This window comes from Dreissena polymorpha, chromosome 1 (assembly GCF_020536995.1).
Source record: "Dreissena polymorpha isolate Duluth1 chromosome 1, UMN_Dpol_1.0, whole genome shotgun sequence".
NCBI classification, from domain to species: domain Eukaryota; kingdom Metazoa; phylum Mollusca; class Bivalvia; order Myida; family Dreissenidae; genus Dreissena; species Dreissena polymorpha.
Genome location: NC_068355.1, coordinates 173,039,052 through 173,065,917, shown reverse-complemented (window position 1 = coordinate 173,065,917; position 26,866 = coordinate 173,039,052). Strand labels below are relative to the sequence as shown.

Sequence of the window (26,866 nt, the reverse complement as noted above, 5' to 3'; positions counted from 1 at the left end):
ATAACAAAAAGATAATAATGTATATTATATCAAATCAACTCATACAACATCACTGCCAAGTCATAGTTCCAACTGACAAAATGTCTTAACTTCCTTAGATAAAGCTCAAATTTTTATATTAACAACTATTGATAAAGAAAATAAAGGAAACGAAACTTACTGACCGCGTACGTCTGTGAACAATCAATAGAAGAACGTGTCGACCATTCTCATCCTTTCCTTTCTTAGTCAGCTGGTACCGTTATATACACAGTTGTCATTAAGAATCAGATCATAAGATGCAATATACGTACAAGAACGCTCGAATGACAGTGGCCTGGGTTCAATAAGCCCAAGTCTCTAAAACGAGGGATCAAATGGATGACCACCCCATTACATCTCTTTTTCAATGATTGTACGGAGATCTAAGCCGTTTTGCGTGATAAATATACATATTTCGACAGGCTATCGTATCAATGTCTTGTATCTAAATTGTCTCCACTTGATATAAGTGACTCTCTTCTGGATTTGTGTTCCTCCCACATCCCTAGCTGGAAACAACGCGTTGCCTTTTCGAATACATGTTCTCCCTGGTTTTATCACTTCGGATGTCCCTCCAGGATCCATATCTTTTTTCGATATGTTGTCTAGCAAAGTATTGAACAGTGATCTGTCTCGAATCAATTCCTTGGCAAATATATTTTTACTTTTATTTTGATGTTCATTTTAAGTAAGTCAGATCGCATAAGCATCTTGAAATTACCCTTTCAGATGATTACACATGTGGATCTCCTATCTCCATTATGGCTTGCAAGGCTTATATTCTATATATTTATATTCTGTTCATTATATATCTAATGAACCGAACAAATTGACGCTAAACAAAACGAGGCTGCAATGACTTTACAGGGACAACCAAATGTTGTAGCCTTTACCGTCTTCTGGCGGATCAAAGAGAGAATCTATAACCAATTTACGAAAATATGTTTTAAGATGAAAAATGATCTTAATCTAAACACATTTCAAACCTTACACTTGCTGATCTTTATTGCAGCTATTTGCTCCGCAGTAATAATGGCATTTTTTTCACAAAAATTAGCAAAAATAAGAGTCTGAAATTTTTTGCCAAAGCCCACAAAAAGCAATTACTCACGAACAGACAACGCTCGAGATCGCATATGCATTACAATATTGACAAACTGAAATCGGAGATCTACCACATTCGCCTTCATTTAGATATTGCATCTGAACTATGAGTTAAACATAAAAAACATCATGCATACCTCGCAACTTCGAACGATATTTCCTTAGTCCGCAGTCTGGAGACAATCAACAATTACTCGAGGAAAACACATACATTTACTTCAGCCAGTCCAAGGCTTCATTCAAGCAACAGAACGCTTATACATGTAGACGATGTGTCGGATCGACACCTTTTTGATTACACATCGAGGTGTGAAAATATGAAACTATATCACACGTATTTACTGTTAAGATTGTTTATATTTTTGACACATGATCGAGATTATCACCTTTCAGTGATAACAACTCAATATCATATAATGTGTATTTAAATGTAACAAATCCGCACAAGAACGATGTTACAAAATGGTTCTTTTGCATGAGCATCCATAACTACATGATTTATGTTGCCTTGTCCCCTTAAGTAAACTCCAGCATGTAATACAACTCACGTAAGCATCCTTTATGCTTGTATTTCAATAAATGAACACTTACCTATCATCGTATCATGTGCACATTTATATTATGTTATATATTTTGAACCTGCAAATATGTTTTAATATGTTTAAATTTAAACGAATTTAAATCGGAATTTTATATCCATGCATATTTTGACATGGATACATTATTGTGAATTTTTGTCATTATTGTTATTGTAAAAAAACACACAACATTTTTGTGTTAATGGGGTCGTTTCACGTTTTGGTAAATTGACGAAATAAAAAAGGTTGTTTCAGATTCGCAAAGTTTTATTTTAGTTATGATATTTGTGAGGAAACAGTAATACAATAGCCATTATATGCATCTTTTGACGATTTAAAAACTTGAAAATTGTTAAGCGTTGCAACGCGAAAAGATTGAAAAATTTGGAGAGTTCTGTTTTTGTCGTTATAATTTGTGAAACTACGTGGATTGCTTATATAAAGTTTATATATACATCCTTTATTGTATGTTTACGGATGGCCGAGTGGTCTAAGTGATAGACATTTACTCCAGGACTCCAGGGGTCAGTGGTCCCAGCGCTGTTGATTTTTAGTTTTTTTTTTAAATTTTATTCTTGATTTTTTAATGGAGCTTTTTAGATCCAATGATCAATATAAATCATTTCATGTCAAACTTCAATGCATGCCAAAATCTGCGAATGGGGCCCTTTTAGTATAGTGTTTCAATTTGAACACATATAATTTATTCCATTCTTGGTTTTAAAAGGCTGCCCTCTTTAGGTCCTTTCCCATGGCAAGCAACTTTAATAACAGTCGCTCACTCGAATATAATAATAAATGCAATATCCACGTATATGCAACAGAAAATGTTCGCAACTTAAGCCCTTGTTAAATCTGAATAAATTTGAACCGATCGAATGTTTTGTGTCCTATTTATTTTTATCTTTGTAAACGTTTTTGATCATTTGCCGACTGCATATTAAATTGCCCTTTTATGTTAGTTTTCAGTTATATATTCATATTATTTTCGTGGAACTTAAGTTTAACTTTTGGCCGTAACATGCATTACAGGTATCGGCAAGCTAATATACACTCAGATTTGATGGAAATTTAAAACTTCAACGAACTAATCGAGAACACTCTATGTCAAAATAATTTAATGATCGTTCGAAATACCCCAGTTTAACGCAGCGTGAAATGTATATGCATCATTTCATAAGTTCTTTTCGGCTAATAAACACATGGCTTATTGTCGTTCAAAAACAGCCATTCGCTCGTATTGCCTTTAGGAAAACGTGTGTTAGATCAATCCGACAATAGCCTAAGTAATATTGAAATTATCGTCATCTTCTTTTCAGAGTAAGAGGGAGAGAGGGAAAGAGTTAACGAGCGGTATAAGTGAATACTTGTATTTGTGCATCGTGGATTATAAAGCAGATACAACATCGTAGGATACTTAAAATTCTAATGAATCAGATAGTTATCTCGTGAGAGGTTTTGATTGTTAAATAGTACACAATATCACCAGCAGGCTGAGGATATTACACTGGAGTAAAGTTGAGGAACTGCAAAATAAATTATTTTTTCTTAACTTTTGTTTAATTATTTTAATGTTGAAAACAAAAGGACAAATATTGTTTCCTAAAAATATCTGTTTGTGACTGCTTGGATATGTTTTGAGGAAGTGGGTATTTGAGAAACCATTCACAGTCGGAAGGAACCTGAAGTAAAAAACTGAACTAAGGACTTGCCTCTTATTGCTTTAAACATGACCGTTGTTCTTCTGTTGTGCATCATCGCGTCGCAATTGACCGTAGTGCAATCCAGTGCAGGATCTGTACAGTTTAAATTTTTACTACAATGAAGTCATAAATACATATTTTCCACCTTTTGTTTGAACTTAATATATATACTTGAAACGTTTTCTCTTTTTGTATGACTTTTATAATGCATGCACATTTTACTGAATCTAAATACTAAAGCAGGAGTCAGCTTTTATGCACTTATACATATATTTTTAGTTTTTCATTTGCCACTCATAAGCAAAAATGTCACAAACGATTTATATTCCTAATTGAAGCACGTTCGGAGAATACTTTTATTTGATAATAATGAATTCATTGATATACAATATACCTTAAAAGTTAGTTTATATACATTATACCACATTTGCTTATTTGAAGATCCCTCGCATTGTTCTTGATCAATAAATAATGTATTAAGAAGTGGTTTAAGTAAAACTCCAAAATTAAGCACGTAGAAAATGTAAAACATGTAAGGGTCTTTGTTTGTTCTATGTCGTAAGTCTCATAATATTTTGGTAAATACCAACCAGGCCTTAAGTAGCATTGTTTGCGTTATAATTATTGTGAGCATAGCATATGATAAAATATTGTTTTTTCATAAGGGGACATATATAAAGTGAACATTTCATACTACGTTGTCCCCTGACTGCCGAGATGTTTCGGAAAGCTTTTTTTTTCAATATTCAAGGCCTCTGCGTCATTCCGACAACATGAAGGGCACTTTATATATTTGAATAAGAGTTATGGGGTTAACTTATTTAAATACAGCATCAAAACAATTTCAATTTAAAGACATCTTTTTTAAATATTTTTTTTTAACTCTGCGTATTGATTTGATGCCAAAACCATTTTAAAACAAAACCAATAAAAATATGCAATTCGTTAGTTTCCGTGTTGTTTACAGTATGACTGTATTTTGATTGCGTCAATATTTAAGAAAGTAAATACAATAACTCTTAACTAGTGTATTGTTTGTTAAAATCAAAATTAAAACAATCACTTTACACATGCATTATTTTAACAGACACAACAAAATTAGTCAATTAAGGATATAAATAATATCCAAACATCACGAAAATTAACTCTTGACGTCAATTTTGGCAAATTTGTAAATACTGACATACACGATAATCAAGTTGCCCTGAGGTTTTTGTGATTGATGCCGTTTGAATTTAATGCGCTGTTTCAACAATAGTATTATCCTAATAGTCCTTTTTGTAAAATGTGATAACTGAAATATAAAGTATGTAGTGTGATATTGAAATTGTTAATTGTTCAAATTTAATATAATACTTTACAACTGGTGAGGTATTTCCAAATTTTTGCTATCATGTTTTGCATTAATTCGCATTTGCAGTTAAGCGTTTTTATTAGCACTTTTTAAAAGTTTTATCAGGTTAACTTTACCTCCGGATCAGCATCAACGTAAGCCTAAACACATGTTCTACGTGTCAAATCGAATTGTCTAAACTAACAATGTGTCATTTATGTAAAAGAAACATTTTCGTTCAAGGAATTTGTAATCGTGTGCGCTGACCGCCATAAGATAAATATTATTAAGGATAGAACATCGTTTTGAAATATATTGACGAATAAGATGTAAATTTTATATATGGTAATAATTATTTCATTATTATTTATTTTCCTCTCTCGATGTATAATCTTTTACAACTTTATAACTGTTAAAGCCCATTGCAATCAGTTATAACAATCTCCTTTTTAAACAAATTATTTATTGCTTTGCCGATTGATGGCTCAGATCTAATGCCCTAGTTTTTGCGAAGTTTTCCCATTAAAGTATTTTTTGATTATTGCATCATAACGGAATTGTTGGTGTACGCATCTACAAGGTAGCTTACACACGCTTAATGGACAGATACAAGTACGTTAGAATAATACACCAATCAATCATAAATACCACTTTCATTTTTACTTTCAAAAGTTTCAACAAATTTGCTTACAATAAAAAATGAGGTCATATAATATACAAAGTTAGCCTTTTAAGGTCCAATTTCGTGGATTTCAGTTAATTGTAAAGCTGCAAACTAACATATGTTAATCCGCCTAATATTTGATTTTTTAATTTCCTTTTAATTCCATCAATGATAAAAGACGAAGAAAAAAAAAACACTTGCGAAAATTAAAAATTATGATGTAATGTTCAAAATAAAGAAAACAGAGAGCGTTTCAACGGGAAGAAAATATTTATAAATATTGCTCACCTGTTTCGAAGGGGAAAAATCGATAAGCCGAATAGAACATGATTGTATGCATGACACAATTGTTCGGCGAAGGATAATGTTAGTTGATGAAAATAAGATTCACAAACGAATAAATTTATTTTTAAATACATTGCTTATGTTAAACATATGTTATCACAGAGTCGATCGGTCCTCGGGCAATGAAGTTTGCATCTGCGTTTAAGCAATCGGATGGATTGAACGATTCGCACACACACAGACAAATTACATTTGTCATCGCGCATGCGCCGACTGACACATATACGTTTGCGTGTAATTTAAATATGGAACGGCTCATGCAAAATCTAGCTAAAAACTGACATATAGAAAATGTAAAACTGACAAAAACATGGACATTGTTACTCACACATTGTCCAAAATGATTTCATCTGATGCCTCGCCAAGCATTCCTTACAAATATGCTACTATATATGAGGTCCATCGACGTACACAGGATGAATAATGAACTTCACAATATGAATCGGAACCGGAAACGATTGCACTAAATCGCAAAGTCAAGTGATTAACTTTCGAAATACGCAAAAATAAACTACTTCCATTGTCCTAAGCAAAAGCCGGTCATAACAAAAAGATAATAATGTATATTATATCAAATCAACTCATACAACATCACTGCCAAGACATAGTTCCAACTGACAAAATGTCTTAACTTCCTTAGATAAAGCTCAAATTTTTATATTTACAACTATTGATAAAGAAAATAAAGGAAACGAAACATACTGACCGTCTACGTCTGTGAACAATCAATAGAAGAACGTGTCGACCATTCTCATCCTTTCCTTTCTTAGTCAGCTGGTACCGTTATATACACAGTTGTCATTAAGAATCAGATCATAAGATGCAATATACGTACAAGAACGCTCGAATGACAGTGGCCTGGGTTCAATAAGCCCAAGTCTCTAAAACGAGGGATCAAATGGATGACCACCCCATTACATCTCTTTTTCAATGATTGTACGGAGATCTAAGCCGTTTTGCGTGTTAAATATACATATTTCGACAGGCTATCGTATCAATGTCTTGTATCTAAATTGTCTCCACTTGATATAAGTGACTCTCTTCTGGATTTTTGTTCCTTCCACATCCCTAGCTGGAAACAACGCGTTGCCTTTTCGAATACATGTTCTCCCTGGTTTTATCACTTCGGATGTCCCTCCAGGATCCATAGCTCTTTTCGATATGTTGTCTAGCAAAGTATTGAACAGTGATCTGTCTATAATCAATTCCTTGACAAATATATTTTTACTTTTATTTTGATGTTCATTTTAAGTAAGTCAGATCGCATAAGCATCTTGAAATTACCCTTTCAGATGATTACACATGTGGATCACCTATCTCCATTATGGCTTGCAAGGCTTGAAAAACGGATCCTCCGTTCTTTTATCCGTTATTATATCGCGCACGTTAAGTGCGCATATATCTAATGAACCGAACAAATTGACGCTAAACAAAACGAGGCTGCAATGACTTTACAGGGACAACCAAATGTTGTAGCCCTTACCGTCTTCTGGCGGATCAAAGAGAGAATCTATAACCAATTTACGAAAATATGTTTTAAGATGAAAAATGATCTTAATTTAAACACATTTCAACCCTTACACTTGCTGATCTTTATTGCAGCTATTTGCTCCGCAGTAATAATGGCATTATTTCACAAAAATCAGCAAAAATAAGAGTCTGAAATTTTTTGCCAAAGCCCACAAAAAGCAATAACTCACGAACAGACAACGCTCGAGATCGCATATGCATTACAATATTGACAAACTGAAATCGGAGATCTACCACATTCGCCTTCATTTAGATTATTGCAAACTGAACTATGAGTTAAACATAAAAAACATCATGCATACCTCGCAACTTCGAACGATATTTCCTTAGTCCGCAGTCTGGAGACAATCAACAATTACTCGAGGAAAACACATACATTTACTTCAGCCAGTCCAAGGCTTCATTCAAATAACAGAACGCTTATACATGTAGACGATGTGTCGGATCGACCCCTTTTTGATTACACATCGAGGTGTGAAAATATGAAACTATATCACACGTATTTACTGTTAAGATTGTTTATATTTTTGACACATGATCGAGATTATCACCTTTCAGTGATAACAACTCATTATCATATAATGTGTATTTAAATGTAACAAATCCGCACAAGAACGATATTACAAAATGGTTCTTTTGCATGAGCATCCATAACTACATGATTTATGTTGCCTTGTCCCCTTTGGTAAACTCAAGCATGTAATACAACTCACGTAAGCATCCTTTATGCTTGTATTTCAATAAATGAACACTTACCTATCATCGTATCATGTGCACATTTATATTATGTTATATATTTTGAACCTGCAAATATGTTTTAATATGTTTAAATTTAAACGAATTTAAATCGGAATTTTATATCCATGCATATTTTGACATGGATACATTATTGTGGATTTTTGTCACTATTGTTATTGTAAAAAAACACACAACATTTTTGTGTTAATGGGGCCTTTTCACGTTTTGGTAAATTGACGAAATAAAAAAGGTTGTTTCAGATTCGCAAAGTTTTATTTTAGTTACGATATTTGTGAGGAAACAGTAATACTGCATGTAAGAACACTTACCATGCTCTTAAATAGCCATTATATGCATCTTTTGACGATTTAAAAACTTGAAAATTGTTAAGCGTTGCAACGCGAAAAGATTGAATAATTTTGAGAGTTCTGTTGTTGTCGTTATAATTTGTGAAACTACGTGGATTGCTTATATAAAGTTTATATATACATCCTTCATTGTATGTTTACGGATGGCCGAGTGGTCTAAGTGATAGACATTTACTCCAGGACTCCAGGGGTCAGTGGTCCCAGCGCTGTTGATTGTTAGTTTTTTTTAAATTTTATTCTTGATTTTTTTAATGGAGCTTTTTAGATCCAATGATCAATATAAATCATTTCATGTCAAACTTCAATGCATGCCAAAATCTGCGAATGGGGCCCTTTTAGTATAGTGTTTCAATTTGAACACCTATAATTTATTCCATTCTTGGTTTTCAAAGGCTGCCCTCTTTAGGTCCTTTCCCATGGCAAGCAACTTTAATAACAGTCGCTCACTGGAATATAATAATAAATGCAATATCCTCGTATATGCAACAGAAAATGTTCGCAACTTAAGCCCTTGTTAAATCTGAATACATTTGAACCGATCGAATGTTTTGTGTCCTATTTATTTTTATCTTTGTAAACGTATTTGATTTGCATTTGAGGTAAACCTTATTATATCTCATTTGCCGACTGCATATTAAATTGCCCTTTTATGTTAGTTTTCAGTTATATCTTCATATCATTTTCGTGGAACTTAAGTTTAGCTTTTGGCCGTAACATGCATCACAGGTATCGGCAAACTAATATACACTCAGATTTGATGGAAATTTAAAAGTTCAACGAACGAATCGAGAACACTCTATGACAAAATAATTTAATGATCGTTCGAAATACCCCAGTTTAACGCAGCGTGAAATGTATATGCATAATTTCATAAGTTCTTTTCGGCTAATAAACACATGGCTTATTGTCGTTCAAAAACAGCCATTCGCACGTATTGCCTTTAGGAAAACGTGTGTTAGATCAATCCGTCGATAGCCTAAGTAATATTGAAATTATCGTCTTCTTTTTTCAGAGTAAGAAGGAGAGAGGGAAAGAGTTAAGTAGCGGTATAAGTGAATACTTGTATTTGTGCATTGCAGTTTATATAACAGATAAAACATCGTATGATACTAATAATACTAAATGAATCAGAAGCTTTATCTCTTGAGAGGTTTTATTTTTTAAAGTACAAAATATCACCGGCAGGCTGAGGATATTACACTGGAGTAAAGTTGAGGAACTGCAAAATAAATTATTTTTTCTTAACTTTTGTTTAATTATTTTAATGTTGAAATCAAAAGGACAAATATTGTTTCCTAAAAATATCTGTTTGCGACTGCTTGGATATGTTTTGAGGAAGTGGGTATTTGAGAAACCATTCACAGTCGGAAGGAACCTGAAGTAGAAACTGAACTAAGGACTTGCTTCTTTATTGCTTTAAACATGACCGTTGTTCTTCTGCTGTTCATCATCGCGTCGCAATTGACCGTAGTGCTGTCCAGTGCAGGACTGTACAGTTTGAATTTATACTACAATGAAGGCATAACTACATATTTTATACATTATATTTGAAGTTTATATATAAACTTTGAACGTTTTCTCTTTGTGAATGATTTTTATAATGGATGCATATTTTACTGAATCTAAATACTAAAGCGGAAGTCAGCTTTTAAATTTAAAATATATCTTTTTATTGTACATTTGCCACTCAGCAGCAATAATGTCATACACGATGTGTATTCTTATGCTGAGGATACTTATACTTGAGAATAAGGAATTCGCTGATATACAATAGACCTTAAAAGTTTGTTTATATACATTCTACCATATTTGCTTATTTGACCATCCCTCGCAATGTTCTAGATCAACAAATAATGTATTTAGAAGTGGTTAAAGTACCCCATTAAGCACGTAGAATGTGTTAAACATCTAAGGGTATTTAGTTTTTTCTTAGTCGTAAGTCTCATAATATTTTGGTAAATACCAATCAGGCCTTAAGCAGAATTGTTTGCGTTATAATTATTGTTTTCACCTTTTGTATATCTAATTTAACACTCTTAATTTATGCAGAGCCAATAGCATATGATAAAATGTTTTTTTTTTAAAGTTAAAATTTCATTATTTGTTGTCCCCTGACTGCCGAGAAGTTTCGGAAAGCTTTTTTCAATATTCAAGGCCTCGGCGTCATTCCGACAAAAATCAAGGGTACTTTAAATATTTGAAAAAAAGTTATGGGGTTACTTAATTAAATACAGCATCAATTGAAAACAATTTCAATTTAAGACAATTATTTGTAGATTTGTTTAAACTCAGCGTAATAGATTGATTCCAAACCATCACTTCATAGACAATCCCAGATTCGATAAATTGACCGCCGCAATATTGGCTATCACGTGACCCTGCCGCCATCTTGGTACTGAAGAATTTGACAGATAACAGCGTTCTACATGGGTGACATGTAGAACGCTGTTATCTGTCAAATTCTTCACGTCATGTTTAAGGCCGGATTTGCTGTATTAAAAAAAAAAGAAATCCTTTGTTTAAAACACAATTATTTCTTTTAGAATTTTTTTATTCGAAGATAATTATAAAGGTCATTTCCACAGTCTGAAGTAAACTTTGTGATTTTTAGCGTTAATAATTCCGCAGATGTTAATAAGCGAAATTTTAAAAGATTTATGTCCGAGATATACAATTTCTTTGGAAATCAGATATCTGCCTTTGATTGAAACATTATTATTTCTTTATAAAATTTTTATAGTTCCAGATATACCCAGTAAGAAATTGTATATGATTCAATACCGAGACAGAATTTTTTTATTGAATAGTACATATCTTTGTTTTTCTAAAGATTTATTATTTCTTTATTAATATTTCTTATTCAAGTATCATTTAAAGGTAATGTAAAAGCTCTAGCTGAAATAAAATTTGTGATTTTAATTAAAATTGGTCCGGAAATATTTATAAGCGAAACTCTGTAAGTTTTCATGTAGAGGCAAACTTTTCTTATTAAAAAGTATATGGTTAAGTCTAATACTGTGTTGTTTTTTATTAATATATTTTATATAAAAATCGCTTTCAAACAAACATCTCTAGCCGGAAAATAATTTTGTGAATAATAACTAGTCCCGGGGATATTCATTAGGGAAAATGTGTAAGATGTCAGAACATGGCAGGTTTTTTAATTGATAAGTGAATATCTACTTTTGCTCATAACTTTATTTTTAATTTATCATTTAAATACCATTCTAATGTTAGTATCAAAGTATGTAGCCTGGACAAACTGTGTTTGTCTTGTTCTAAATATTTACCTAATTGTTTGCTTTTTTTTACTTTAGTTTTCTTACTACAATCTAAATTTACGATAAAAATGCTCAACATGACACATATGTAGCCATACGTAAACTTAAATAGTCCCAATAATGTTCGCTACATTCCGTCAATGTATTAATTTCTTTCTTAAATGTTCACTATACATTTAAGATTTAAAATAAACTATTAAAACACGAACGCAGTGATGTTTTTTTTTCGGTAATTATGGATTGTCAATTAATTTAATTAATTAAATTAATTAATTGTAAAAAAACACCATCTGCGACTGACGAACGAAAGCATTCCCTCAGTGGGAGACGATGTCCCAATGGTGGGTTAAAAGTGTTAATTGGTATTTCTGTGACACCATATATCTCCACATATGTAGATGCTGTTATTAAGACAAGATACCATGCGTCACCTTCTAATAACATGTCAAATGACAATAAAGGCCTAATTCATGCTGAGTTTTATTAGAGACTTAGATCTTTGTCTCTGGTTTTATGACTCTTAAACAATGCAGAGGGACCTGATAACGATATTTATTTAAAAACAAAAACAAACTGTTATATGATTATTGTACCGATACCAGAAACCATCTAAATTTTCCAATATATTTATTAAAATCGGGTCATTCGTTTTATTGTTCAGGGACCTATACAAACATAAAGGTATCTGCATTGTTCTTCAGTACCAAGATGGCGGCGCGAGGGGCAATAGTCCGGGAGTAATCGATTTCTGGTATTGTCTATACATGCATCATTTTATCAGGCAACACAGAATTAGTCATTTATGATAAATATGATATCCTAAAATCCCGAAAAGATACCCTTGACATCAATTTTGGCAAATTTGTAAATACTGACATACACGATAATCAAGTTGCCCTGAAGTGTTTGTGATTGATTGCCGTTTAAATTTAATGCGCTGTTTCAACAACATTGCTATTCTTATAGTCATTTTTGTAAAATGTAATAACTGCAATATAAAGTGTGTAATATGATATAGAAATGATTAATTGTCCAACTTTAATATTATACTTTACACCTGGTGTGATATGTTACAGATGTTTGCTATCATCTTTGACATTTATTCGCAATATGCAGTAAAGCGTTTTTATTCGCACTTTTTCAACGTTTTATCAGGTCAACTTTACTTTCAGATCAGCATCAACGTCAGCCTTAACACATGTTCTACGTGTCAAATCGAATTTTCTAAACTAAAAATTTGTCATTTATGTAAAAGAAACTTTTTCGTTCAAGACTTTTGTAATCGCGTGCACCGACCGCCATAAAATGAAACATTATTAAGATATAGAACATCGTTTTGAAATATATTGACGAATAAGATGTAAATTTTCTATATGGTAATACTTATTTCATTATTATTTATTTTCCTCTATCTATGTATAATCTTTTACAACTTTATAACTGTTTAAGCCTATTACAATCAGTTGAAACAATCTATTTTTTAAACAAATTATTTATTGATTTGCCGATTGATGGCTCAGATCTAATGCCCTAGTTTTTGAGAACTTTTCTCATTGAAATATGTTTTGATGATTGCATCATAAAGGAATTTTTGGTGCACGCATCTTCAACGTAGCTTACATACGCTTTTTCGACAGATAAAGGTACGTTAGAATAAAACACCAATCAAACGTAAAGATTATTTTCATTTTTACTTTCAAAAGTTTCAACAAATTTGCTTAAAAAATGAGGTCATATAATTACTCAATGTTAACCTTTTAAGGTTCAATTTTGTGGATTTCAGTTAGTTGTAAAGCTGCAAACTAATATATGTTAATCCGCCTAATATTTGATTGTTTTAATTTCCTTTTAATTCCATCAATGATTAAAGACGAAGTAATAAAACCACTTTCGAAAATCGAAAATTATGATGTCATGCTCAAAATAAAGAACACAGAGAGCGTTTCAACGGGAAGAAAATATTTCTACATATTGCTCGTCTGTTTTAAAGGGGAAAATACTATAAACCGAATAGAACATGATTGTATACATGACACATTTGTTCGGCGAACTATAATGTTATTTAGGTGATAAACATAAAATTCACAAACGAATTAATTTAGTTTTGAAAACATTGCTTATGTTAAACATATGCTATCACAGAGTCGATAGGTCCTCTCGCAATGAAGTTTGAATCTGCGTACAAGCAATAGGATGGATTGAACGATTCGCGCGCGCGCGCACACACACACACACACACACACACACACACACACACACACACACACACACACACACACACACACACACACACACACACACACACACACACACACACACACACACACACACACACACACACACACACACACACACACACACACACACACACACACACACACACACACACACACACACACACACACACACACACACACACACACACACACACACACACACACACACACACACACACACACACACACACACACACACACACACACACACACACACACACACACACACACACACACACACACACACACACACACACACACACACACACATTAATGGTCTCAATCAAATCGCCTGAGTGTAGTTATTTCAACAATAAATGATAATGGTGTTATAATCGACACCTTTCGTGTTTCTTTGCGTCTTTGTTTAAGGTTTCATAGAAATGTTAGAAGAAAATCACCGAAAACCAATAGTTGCCCTGGTATAGCTGGTTTTAATATTACTGATAAATAATAAGATATTTTACTATTTCAAGTTCAGGTGAGTTTGACAAGAAAACGACTGTTATTTGAGTTATTCAATAACATGTCTTTCTATTTTACTTAGTCAATTATTGAGATGCAATTGATATTTGATATAAATTTCGAAATAATCAATTTTAGCACCGTTGAAATGACATATAGCGCCTTAATAGAAATCAATCACAATAACAAACACTCTTCACGATACACTTATTTGCTACAAATATGTTTGTCTTTTTATTCAAATGAAACCTTAATATGATTCGACCGATTAAACAATTTACGCATATTTCCTTTCATTGTGAAAAAAGTTTTGGATTTGCATTGGAGCGAAGCCTGAGATTATATCTATTAAAATTGCACTAAGATTGCCTTACTGATAAGAGTATTGAGTCATGTTGTGTATTAAGTATGTGGCCTTCAGCAATAATCTTCAATTGCATAATGAACTTACTGTATAATCCAGTACTCATGTTTGATGCAATTTTAGCGATTCAAATCAAAAAGCTGGAATTTTATTGTACATAATAGAGTTATGATAATTTTGAATAGGAAATATTTGTTCATAAACATATGCTTTGTATGCCCTCGGTAGGGTGGCATGAGGCAGCCGTATAGCCCTGTCGTAAAGGCATAAAGCCCTGTCCGTCCGTACGCCCGGCATTCCGTTTCAAGAGGTTTAGATACTTACCTGATTGGTTGTGTATGAGTCTACCTACATGACTTACAGATCATTTTCAAGTATCGTTCCGGTCCATTGATTGTTTATAAAGTGACGGCCTTATTCTTTGAATTACATCCAAAACGCAATCATGTCTTATTAAACAATATTTGAATTTAAGTTTGGAAAGTCGATGAGCGTTTACATTCATTTATCTTCATAGTAATAATTAGATAAAATAATGCTGATACATTTTTTTTAGATTTTCAGATAAAAGTACAAATAGAACCCCTTTACGATGTCATTACTTTCCTAAGGTCGCTTTGATTGCAGCCGTGCAGACGTCTTTATTATTTTCTAAAAGATAATTGATCATCAATACTAATAAATGAATATGATTATGTATAGTTTACTTTTCGAATATGATAAAGAACAGTAAAGGTTTACTAAGGTAAATGACGTGACGACCGGATGCTTTTTTAAGTGAGCTAGATAAAGTTTCATCTTCTTTTGAAAAGAAAATGGTGAAATCGGATACAATTTAATCAAATTTTATCATTCTAAGTGGGTTCTTACAACACAAACAATATGACTTATGCGAATATTCAGGAGCGCTAATGTTGCAGGCTACTAACCCGCTAAAACGTACGATCGTCACCGATGAATGATTTTAAGCTTTCACAGAATGTTGTCAAATTGTCACTTTTATTATAAATTATAAATAAATATCTGTGCTCATAACTGAGATATTAGATTTTTTTTTAAGTATTGCGTTAGAATAGGTTCCATGTGTTTTCACATGTTATCTTGCATGCATTAGAACTACACATTATTTCAGTGCATCCATATTTATAATTAAGTGATATTATGGGCATTTTTCACTGTTGAATTGAGCTGAATAGAATTAACAGGTCAAAAGAGTTAGTTAAAATGTGGTAACTAACCAGTTATCTGCAACTCATCTTGCTACCAATTGTTTATAAAAATATATATTATTTCGATATTTTACATGACTGTACAGTCCTCTAAGCCGAGCGGAAGTGTCTTTTTATTAGGATCGGAGTTAGTTTTCGTGTGTTGCATGAACGAATCTGCACTATAACAAAATTTAGATTCACATCGTACATCGAATCATTTCTGCCGTAAGTTTTCAAAACTTACGAACGGTGTATATTCAAATACATTAGTTTTCTCTTTCCGGGATATTGTTTTAGTATGTTGATGTTGCATTAACAAATATAATTGTATATGAAATGAAAACACTAAAAATAAACAACGGTTGCGATAGACATATAAGCATAGCATATACTGTACAATGCGCATAATATCATTTTAATATTCATCGTCATATCAATTATTTATTAATCAAAAGACGTATTTATTTTATACTTACGATTACTCATATTGTTTGGATGACGATAAACATGTATAGTTTAAAAAAACATACAGTTTATGTTTTGTTATGTTTTACTTGTTTCCTCGTCTTTGTAGGGAATTTCTGGACGTACAAAGGTTCACTGGGTAACTAAACATAATTTTTATTTGCAAGTAATTTTTAAATTTTAAAATACTACATATACAAGAAAAACGTTGCTTATTGTTAATAGAACTGATTTGTCGTAAACCCGATTGATGTGTTTTATTTTGTTTTATGTCGAACTTTCATTCGTTTGTTTACGGATAATTTCTAGTGTGCGAATATTCGAATACATGCACTTCTGTGTTGGTATACAACTAAACAGCGCAGAACTGTCAGACTTGTACTGTATTTAATAACCGTTTGAGTTGTGTAATGTATGTTCAATTAAGTTATTCTTTGTTAAGTTATACTGGTTAAACTTGCACTTATTTATATCATTTTCGCTATACAAAAGCTTAAGCAACTCGTTTACCTCGCTCTATCAACAATGAATGATTCCATAGCAACCCGTTTTACCACATTTTTTATAATCGAATCCCTGCAGGCGCAGACCATTGGCACCTGGACTATCCGCACTGCGGAGGCATACGTCAGTCTCCTATCGACCTGCAGACCCGAGATGTTGTCGTGGACCAGACTTACCTCTCACCACTTGTCTTCTCCGGATATGACCGGGTCTCAAATCTCTTTTTTAGGCTCGAGAATAACGGGCACACGGGTGAGTGTTTACCGTATAATGTACTTTATTCTGTGTTTTTATTCGTACTCTATCTGTACACATCGGAGATGTTGATAAGAGTTTTCGCATTGATATATCTTTTTTGTTGCGTCATCAGAACTTAAAACTCGTAAAAACGATTGAAAACAACGCGTATACCGGTGTTTTAAATATGTACTTATTCTTTTTCATCGTAATTTATTTTATACATACTTGAACGAGCAAACTTAAGTTTTCTTGCTTTGATTGCATCATTTATAATACTAGGAGCGGTAACGTCGGCCGCTGACAGTGCATGAACAATTATGTATACAATTGTATTTCCTCCAAATACACTGAAGAGACGAATACAAAAACTGACACAAGCTTACATTAGTTAACCAAAAGCATAGTCATAATATGTATACATAGTACAACACACTTCGTCAGCGATCAAAAGAGTTAACATTTCAATTATATACACAGTAAACCTACTATGTTTGAACTTTTATTGATTTGATTAGCTTTATCCGCGGTGCTCGGAACCAAATGATTTTAGATAATTAATCAACGTTCACAATGTCTTAAGTAGAAGGTAAAAATTAAACTAGATGACCAAATTACGTGAAAAAAATCTAACAAACAAGTTTTCTCTACTAGCCAAGAAACGTCCAGGCATAGAAAGAAAATAACATAACAATAAACAAGTCCATATGTAAAATTTCGCATATAAAGAAGGACAAACCTGGAGTTAGGCGAACAAATTGCGTCCGATTGCGAGTATGGTTGAACTATACGTTTTTTTCGCAGCAATATTTTCAGAAACAATATGTATGGTCCATTTCTAGATTAACATCAGTGCGAACATTCCATGCTGTTGTGGCAAATGCAACCGTTTAATATGCACATAGTTCAATAATGACAACAACCTCAGAGGTTTAAGAAAAATAATTTTTCTTAACTTTTTAACTTTGTAATTGTGTCAATCTGAGAAAGGGTTGATGCCCTACATATGATATGCTAATTTGTTCAGTATTCAGTATTATATATGACGTATGACATTTGCTAACTGAAAAAAATAGCATACACTTTTTAAATCTAGATTTACCAAACACATGGTCACTGAAATTATTATGATGCTAATAATATAATTTCTTCAAAACTATACTTCACAATAGTTTAGAGCATAATGCAATGTACTCTTGACATAAAAATGAACCTGTTCTATCGATTTATCAAGCATAAATTGACATAATTTGATTTTAAAACAATTTGTTTCATGTTATACTTGTCAACACAAAATCATTCTCTAATCTGAAATGTACTGAACAACTAACTAACTTAATAATTGTATGAATAAATATACGACCAAACGAATGACTTACCAAAGATAGCAAAAGACGAAACAAACGACGAACATGATACAATGTAAATACGAGACGTTTGATAATCATACACGGGTAAATATGTTTACAGAAACAAATATTGTATTATGACGATGAAATGGCTTATCCAAAGACGTAGCTCTGTTAAATTGACAGCTTTATCGAACGGCGTTCTTCACGATACACTGTTGATAATATTTTATAATTCATAACTCAACTTTTGATATTTGTATACACTTTTAAAACGTATTATTATTGGCATCTCAGGATAAACCTTAACAAAAAGTTTCTGTATGTTGTTCGCTTTTACATCAAATACACCGTTGGAAAACATTTATCAGATCCACTTTCTGAAATTGTCAGATTGTATTCCAAGGTTTTATGCAAATTGATTATGAAACCATTTTCTATTCTTTTTTCATGATATAAACCTAGGATTGATGGTTATGATGTTACATAGTACAATACACATGACAGATAAGGGACTGGTCAATTTAACAATCGCAAAACACGTCATTCTGTTATAACTTTTGTCGAGCGAATCTGATGCGACCCTTGTGTCCTTTTCAGTGCAGGTGGGTCTCAACGACAAAACGATGATGATATCCGGAGGAGGCTTAGGGGCCACGTTTGTCGCCGAGCAGTTCCATTTCCACTGGGGTGCAGTTGATGAGCGGGGCTCAGAGCACTCAGTCAATGGCCGTCACTTCCCCATGGAGGTGAGCAATTATGTTCTGTTTTTCCAGTGCACGTATAAATAAACATTATTAAGTAATTTTTAACGCTAGTGCAAACGATTTCAAACTTAATTTGATGTTTTAAATACTATGCTTTGTAAGCTTTTAAATAGAAAGCATTATTCTTATTTAAATTTGAAAAATACTTTATTTTAAAATAATGTAATAAAGCTTTTAAACTAATTATTTGGCACACAAAACTTTTTTTAGACTACGAGCAAAATTTGCACTTATAAGGAAAAACGACAGAATTGGTTTGTTTAATAAAGACTTCATACAAACTTTTTTTGTAAAATCATTTTGCTGTTATATACACAGTGATTTCCCACTGATGTAAGAAAACATGTGTAATGATAAAAGTACTCATTGTATACATATTTGTTATATTCTCACGTGTTTTATTTCTATGTTAAAATTAATTTTGCTAATATGATCGAATGTAACGAAAATGCCGTCGACTTAACCTAGAATACTCACACACTATGAAGGATATGCAGCAACATTTAGTATAATAGGAAACAAACTAGTCGCTAAGGCCATATAACCTTGTGTGAATTCATCAGTAATTAAGATTCACTATTTTTCAGATGCACATCGTTCACTTTAACAAGAAGTACGGCAACTTTTCCTCCTCTGTTGGCAAAGTGGACGGCCTGGCAGTTCTTGGCTTCTTTTTTGAGGTAATTATGTTTATTAGCTTATTATTATGAAAACGATTTATCGACAAAGTATATCTGATTGTTCAAAAGGTTATAATACTTGGGTATCAAATGTTAAAAAACTGTTAGAAACATGTGGCCTTGCTGATTGCTTTATAAATGGTTAAACTCTTGATTGTAAAGTATTTCCACATATATTTAAACAAAGATTAATTGTAACTTATAAACAAGACTGGCATAGCTCTGTTGAAAATAGTAGTGTATTAGATTTGTTACAAAATTGTAAAGATTTTCTGTCATATGAACTATATCTAGATGTATTGCCAATTAGTTTAAAGTTCTTTTTCACTAGAATAAGATTATCTGCACATTCTTTAAGAGTTCAAACTGGTAGATTCGGTAGAAATAGAATACCAAGAAATGAGCGATACTGTCAATTTTGTAATTCCCTTGATATTGAAGACGATTACCATTTCACTCTTATTTGTCCTTGTTTTAGAAATATACATAAGGAATATATTAAGAAACATTATTATGTACGACCATCAATGTTCAAATTTATTGAGCTATTGAAAACTGAAAACAAATCTGTATTGATTGAATTTGCAAAATATATTAAAGAAAGCTTGGCAATTAGAAACCAAAATACAAATATTAACGAAAACTGACCATCCTCTTTACATGCTGTGTTATGTTATATTGAAATGTCCATTAATTCGTGTTTATATATTATACTGATATACGTGATGTTATAAATTGTCATATAATAATATGTGTATATGATGATGTACTATGTACAAATCAAATAAAATATATGTTCTGTTCTGTTATGTTCTTATAAATCAAAACGATTAATTTTGTCATACATATTACAAGGGATATTTGCCGATCGACTTTAAAATAAACAAACGATATCGATACTAAATATAAACGAATTTGTTTTTGGTAGCAAAATAATTAAAATTGTATAGAAAGTGTTCCTCACATTGACACTTTCACGTTGTTAATATTTTTACACTTCAACGTTTACAATTGTATTGCGTTGATGCAGCGTAGTACACATACCATTAATATCGTTATATATTCTGTCTTTTGAGGCTGTAAGCGATAGAGTACCGTGGTCGGATGTTATTGTGACTTGTTTAAGGTGCTGTCCAATGTTATACTTTCTTGTCATAAATAAAATACCACTTTCTATTAAAAGGCTTAGGTCCTGCTGGTGCACTCTTTATATTTATTTTTTGGAAGGTTATAGTTAAACAGAAGTACTTTAATGACATCAATTATAGCCTTGATATTTTCAGATTGGGCGATTCAATGAACATTTCCAAGAAATAATCGACCATTTTGGCGAAATCCAGTTCAAAAGTAAGCATAGGCCATGCTTAAAGCACCAACACGGTTTGATAAAATACGTACATACTCAGAAACCGACATCTAATCAAGAGCTTTGCTTTAATTTGTTTTTGTTTCTACACGCGCGAACAATCTCTCTTTTAACTGACTTTTTCACTTTTTAGCCGTTTGATTATATTGTTAATAACAGGTAGTATAATGTTCATACACGTCGTCATATTAATTAGACATTCTGACATTTACTTACTCGCTTTACCTAGTGTATATAACTGCATGTTCTTATCGTCACATGTCTTCTTATTTGTTCTTTAAACGACTAGCGACTTATTTTGTTTTAACTATATGAAGTTTTTTCTTCATTTTTTGATTTTGTATTCCAGCTCAATCAGGTAAGGGTTGTCGAAAATATAGAAGTTTGTAAAACAATTTCGTACATTGCTTGGACTTATCCTTTTATATAATGTGTGAATTGTTGCTAAGATACCGATTTAGCACTCGCGAGTATTGTATTTAAGCCTGTTTGCTTCAATTTTACTCTTTGAATATTATTTATGGTGAATTGCATTTAAACATATTTTACACCATAAAGCTATGACAAAGCTTGGTCAATGTATTGATTTAATTGTTATGATGATTTTTTAGCTGATAACACAGACGTTGAAATGTTCTACATATATTCAACATAATATCACTAATTCATTCAAAATAAAAAATGCTTTATGTTCATGTATACTAGTTTGACATTTGATACATTTTATACATTTTGATATGCACCTTTTAAGTATAAAAAACTTTTGAGATAATGATATTCTTTATTCAGAAGTATTGGAAAGTCTTTAATCAGTTATCATCGACTATCGCGTGCAATTCATTTACGACAATACAGCTTGCAGTTGTAATATTCCATGACATTGCTCCAGGTAGAGCAGAATAGAATAGCGGTTTATTGTTTATTAGTGATAATCCCTTTATTAGTTTTAGATCCTTTTTCTCTCAACGATTCATAGAATAGCGATTAATCAGTCACTATTGATTTTTCTTGAATTTGTGATAGTTGGAGTACCATCATGTGATGTTAAATGCAAATATGTGTGTAAATTGCGGGTTAGTTCTGTAATGATGTAGAACACTTGCACATGGCATCACACACACACACGTACGCGCGTACGCCAGCACGCACGCACGGACACACACTTAGTCTTTTTTCAGTTTAAAATATGTTTATTAATATGCATGTCCATGAACTGAAATTTGTTTTTATATCCTGTTGACTTAAAATACAATTAGCTGTCATGTGTAAATACTTCATATCAGCGTACATTTAAAAACTGTTGTTCGGTTGCTCGTGCATAGTTATCCCCCACCATAGGCGGAGGAATATTGTATCTTGAAAAAATGCTTTTTAATATAAGCTAAGAGCTTTTTTTCCATTAACACATGAGCCAGAGCCATGAAAAAGATGCCATAGTTGTTCTCAATCATCTGGCGGTGATTCACATTCAACACCCTAAATCCTAGGGGCTAAGGTCAATATCACACATTAAGGTAAAAGGGCGTTGTCCATCCGTTCTGAAATTTTTTGTGTCTAGAAGCACATTGGCGGGGGATATCAATTCAATGAATTTGCTTGTTGAAAATTGAAGAACTAAATGCAAATACCTTGATGGGTTATTTTTATTTAATTTTACAGCAATAAGTTTAATGGTAATTTAGATTGGTTCTTTCATGGTAAATCATGGGCTCAGTGTTTAAGTGTCCATTTTCAATTAATCTTATTGTTATGTTTTAATTATTCGCTCTTGATAAAAGACACGAGGATGGTATTTGTACTAATAACGCTCCTGGAATTTCAAAATTAGCCATTTCGTTTAAATTATTTTTTAAATGATTTTCATTTGGATATATATTTTGTAGTTAATATTTTTATTTGTAAAAATTCGTCAGTTGCTATATTTCCCTAGCATAAAAAACGCAATATATTAAAAAGCTTATATGTTTGTTTCTATGACACACGTTCACAATTGAATACAGTTATTTACATTTGAAAAAATAATCATTTACTGCAATTTCAACTATCTAACATTATATAATATCTAATTTTAAGCATGCTCTCCTTGCATTGACTGCACTTAAATCGTGTGTCTTTTTGACAAGTTTCCATGCATCCATCACAACACAAAACTGAATCTGATTATATTGAATTATTTCAGATCAGCATATCAATATCAACTCTATCCCTATGATAGACCTGATGCCTGCCCGCCTTACCAACTACTACCGCTACCACGGCAGTCTGACCACACCCCCTTGCTTCGAAAGTGTCACTTGGACCATTTTCAATGAAACCATTGAAATAGCAGAGGAACAGGTTAACATAGATCCAATAATTCACATTTGCAAAATGTGCCTCTTTTTGATTAAGTAGATGTCCACGTTTGAACATTACAACTTTACCCTTTGATATCAATCTAAACTAGCAACCATTAATATGTCTTTCAAGAGGGCGGACAAGATGTTCTTTCCTGCTTATATCTTAAGGGGGGGGGGGTTTAATATGTTCTATTAAAAAGAAATGACCGTATGGGAATCGATTCGTAATATGTAATACGATGATATTCTTGGCTTAAATGATTATTCAACAGTCTAAATAGTAAAGATATACAACATATATGTATATATAGTAAACTATAATTGTAATTGTTTATATGTCTTTTTCAGTATGTTGTAATTTAAGGGACTTGTTCACAAATTTTGGTATGTTTTGAAGTTTGTTATGAAAATCTTTAAATTGATAAACGTGACACTCAGTATAAAAAATGATTACAATTTAAGAAAGAAAAAATGTATTTAATACTTTATATAAGCACGTCTTGTAACGTCACAAAATATAAGGATAACAACAGAACTGTCAAAATTATTCAATCGTTTCGGGTTCGAAATGATTAATCATTTTGAGGTTTTTAAATCATAAAAGTATGCATATAATGGATATTTAAGAGCATGGTAAATATTCAGTTTTACTGTTTCCTCGCTAAAATATTTTTTTTACAATTGTGTCAACTTACCAAAACATGAACAGGTCACTTTAAGGTCGAAAGCAGATAACTTTCTGGTAAGAATAGGCCTCTGCTGCTTGTAGTCAATATCTTTTTCTTCTGTTTGTTTTTGTTGGAACATTGGTTGTTCAGTGTTTTAATTATAGATTTTGTGTCTATATTAAACAAAGGAACGTTACATAAAATATCGATTTCGACTATAAAGGTCTTTTTTAAGCGTATACCTACTCAAAAACGTCAAAAATCATCGTTCAGACATTTTTTCCCAGCTTTATAACCTTTTTCATTTCCAAAGCTTAAATAAAAGACCGAAACATTGTTCAGAGATGATCTTGTACTGACTTCCTCTGAACTCAAATGAGCAACATTTTATTTGATTCAATTTAATTAGATTGCTGATATACAATTCAGTTGGTAGAATTCCGTACAACCATCTTCGAGAACGACAAGAGCGACGGCGGCGTTTTCATGGATATTTCTGATGACTACCGGCCCGTTCAGTGCATGTTTCGACGCCGACTGTACGCCAGCCACCCATCCCTGAAATACGACATGGCGTCCCCACGAGAAAACGGAAATGACGGTGTCTCCAATCAGCCGACCCGTCTCCTCTTTAGCATGTTTTTGGTTTGCATATGGTGTATACTTCCGTTTTTCTCTTTCTAACAACAATTATACAGTTTCATTGTTAAACCGTTTGTCTATCTACGCGCATAGAACTTGAGAGTAATACTTTTTAAAAACAGGATAACAATTGAAAGCTGCTTGCGTGAATAAAAGTTACCCATCCAAATTGCAGAGTACAAAAGTCATAACATCAATGTATCCCCCGAGCTTTTGCGCAAAAAGATGCCAGCAAATTACATGCAGTATATTAAATGTTTGCTTCGCATGGATATATTATTTACTTCCATATGAGCGATCGTTTTTAATAAAAATAAGATTGGATTTATTTTGAATACGTGTTGATTGAGTAACCTTTGGCTATGTTTAGTCCATTATGCGTCATTAAAAAGATTATTGAGTTTTATAATTTACAAATATCTGTCAAAAAGTATTATTATGTGTTTCAATGCACGTGAATTAATTACACCTTTTTAATTGTCAAACTTATACTATATTTACTATTTGTTTTACAAAATCGGTTTGTTATTTTATGTGGTCAGAACATCTATATTTTCCATGTATTTTGCAAGTGTGGCCATGGCCTTTCTACAAACCTACTTGTTATTATACTTCATTGTTGTTGTTTTTAGAAACAACACGTATTTGGAAATATCTTTATTTATGTTATGACTATGAAACTGTGAATTTTAAATAGCTATACACTTTCCTGAACTTTCACCTGAAAAAGAAGCATAATGTTGTTACTATTTATTTGTTTCATTCTCTAAAGTTTTATCGCATATTTCTGTTTAGGGTTTCTACCATCATTCAAAGTCACGTACACCATTTCCAGTGCTGCGTTCTGTCGTAATTCGTCTTTTATTATATGCATGTTCGTGTTATATAAATACATGCCATTATTTTATCTTTGTATACGCGAGCATGTTCATTTATTTATATATCGAGCATCTGAAATTAATTATACCGTATAAATTATTTCAATTAAATGTATTTCAGAATTATTTTAATTGTATAGCAATATTTCATTATATGTCTGACGTTTCAACTGTACAATAACAAACATGTGAACGATTTGAATATGAATGTGTGAATGCGACAGCTAGTTAGTATTATCATGCCAATCTTAACTACGAAAACGGACCTTACATATCATGAAGTGACAAAACAAACAACCAATGGGTACCAATCTGAAAGAACGGGGAGAATACCAGCACAATATAAGTATAAAGACAAGTGCTTAATACTCTTAAAAACATGCGCACGTACGCACACACATACCAGAAAAAAACAAAGCCATTAGAAACGATAAAATGAGTGACAATACAGTATACAAACTACATATCCCCTTTTTCGAATGTTGCTCAGTACCTCAAGGGCAGAAGCATAAGTTTTTAGTTTGCGTTAATGTGACACAGACCAAGTAAGGTTTATACGAACGTAAACCAGAGTTTGTCTGGGCACATTAATTTGATGTTTTCACACGTCAGAGCGTAATGATAGGTCAGTCTGAGCGTTGGTTCCACGGCCATATAACGGATGCCACGAAATAGTGGCGAAACAGGTCAATGCGGACGAATGAAATGATATTCGTTTGTTTTTAATCCGTAGTGTAGCTGTTGGAAGTCATAGAAGGGAGGAATAATCCCATCCAGCTTTCTCGGCCTTGATTGAAGTGGCGCTTAACAAGAGTCCAATCACATCTAGTGAATCATCTGACTTGTGTTATTGTTTTCCATTACACATATTGCGACACAACTAGCTGGTGGATGCAAATTGAAATGTGGGGACCCAAAACATTATTCCACTTAACGGTCTCGCATCTTGGTTTTGTAATGTCCATCGGACGGACAGCGTAACAGGTTCCG

General features: G+C 32.5%; 1 protein-coding gene across 6 annotated transcripts in view; it reads left to right on the top strand.

Annotated features, from left to right (window-relative positions):
* The window catches only part of LOC127861400 (carbonic anhydrase 2-like), a 29,150-nt gene extending 3,151 nt beyond the window's left edge, over positions 1-25,999 (top strand). The window contains exons 2-8 of one of the 6 annotated variants that reach the window (XM_052399883.1): positions 16,556-16,585; positions 17,029-17,202; positions 19,142-19,285; positions 19,891-19,983; positions 21,267-21,330; positions 23,529-23,686; positions 24,786-25,999. In XM_052399883.1, the coding sequence (XP_052255843.1) occupies positions 17,104-17,202; positions 19,142-19,285; positions 19,891-19,983; positions 21,267-21,330; positions 23,529-23,686; positions 24,786-25,040 (813 nt within the window). In that variant the 5' untranslated portion in view covers positions 16,556-16,585; positions 17,029-17,103 and the 3' untranslated portion in view covers positions 25,041-25,999. Of the gene's footprint in view, positions 1-14,596; positions 16,586-17,028; positions 17,203-19,136; positions 19,286-19,890; positions 19,984-21,266; positions 21,331-23,528; positions 23,687-24,785 lie in introns of those variants that run through there. The other 5 variants (XM_052399864.1, XM_052399891.1, XM_052399860.1 and 2 more) reach the window with 5 other exon arrangements.
* Positions 26,000-26,866: the final 867 nt, after the last annotated feature.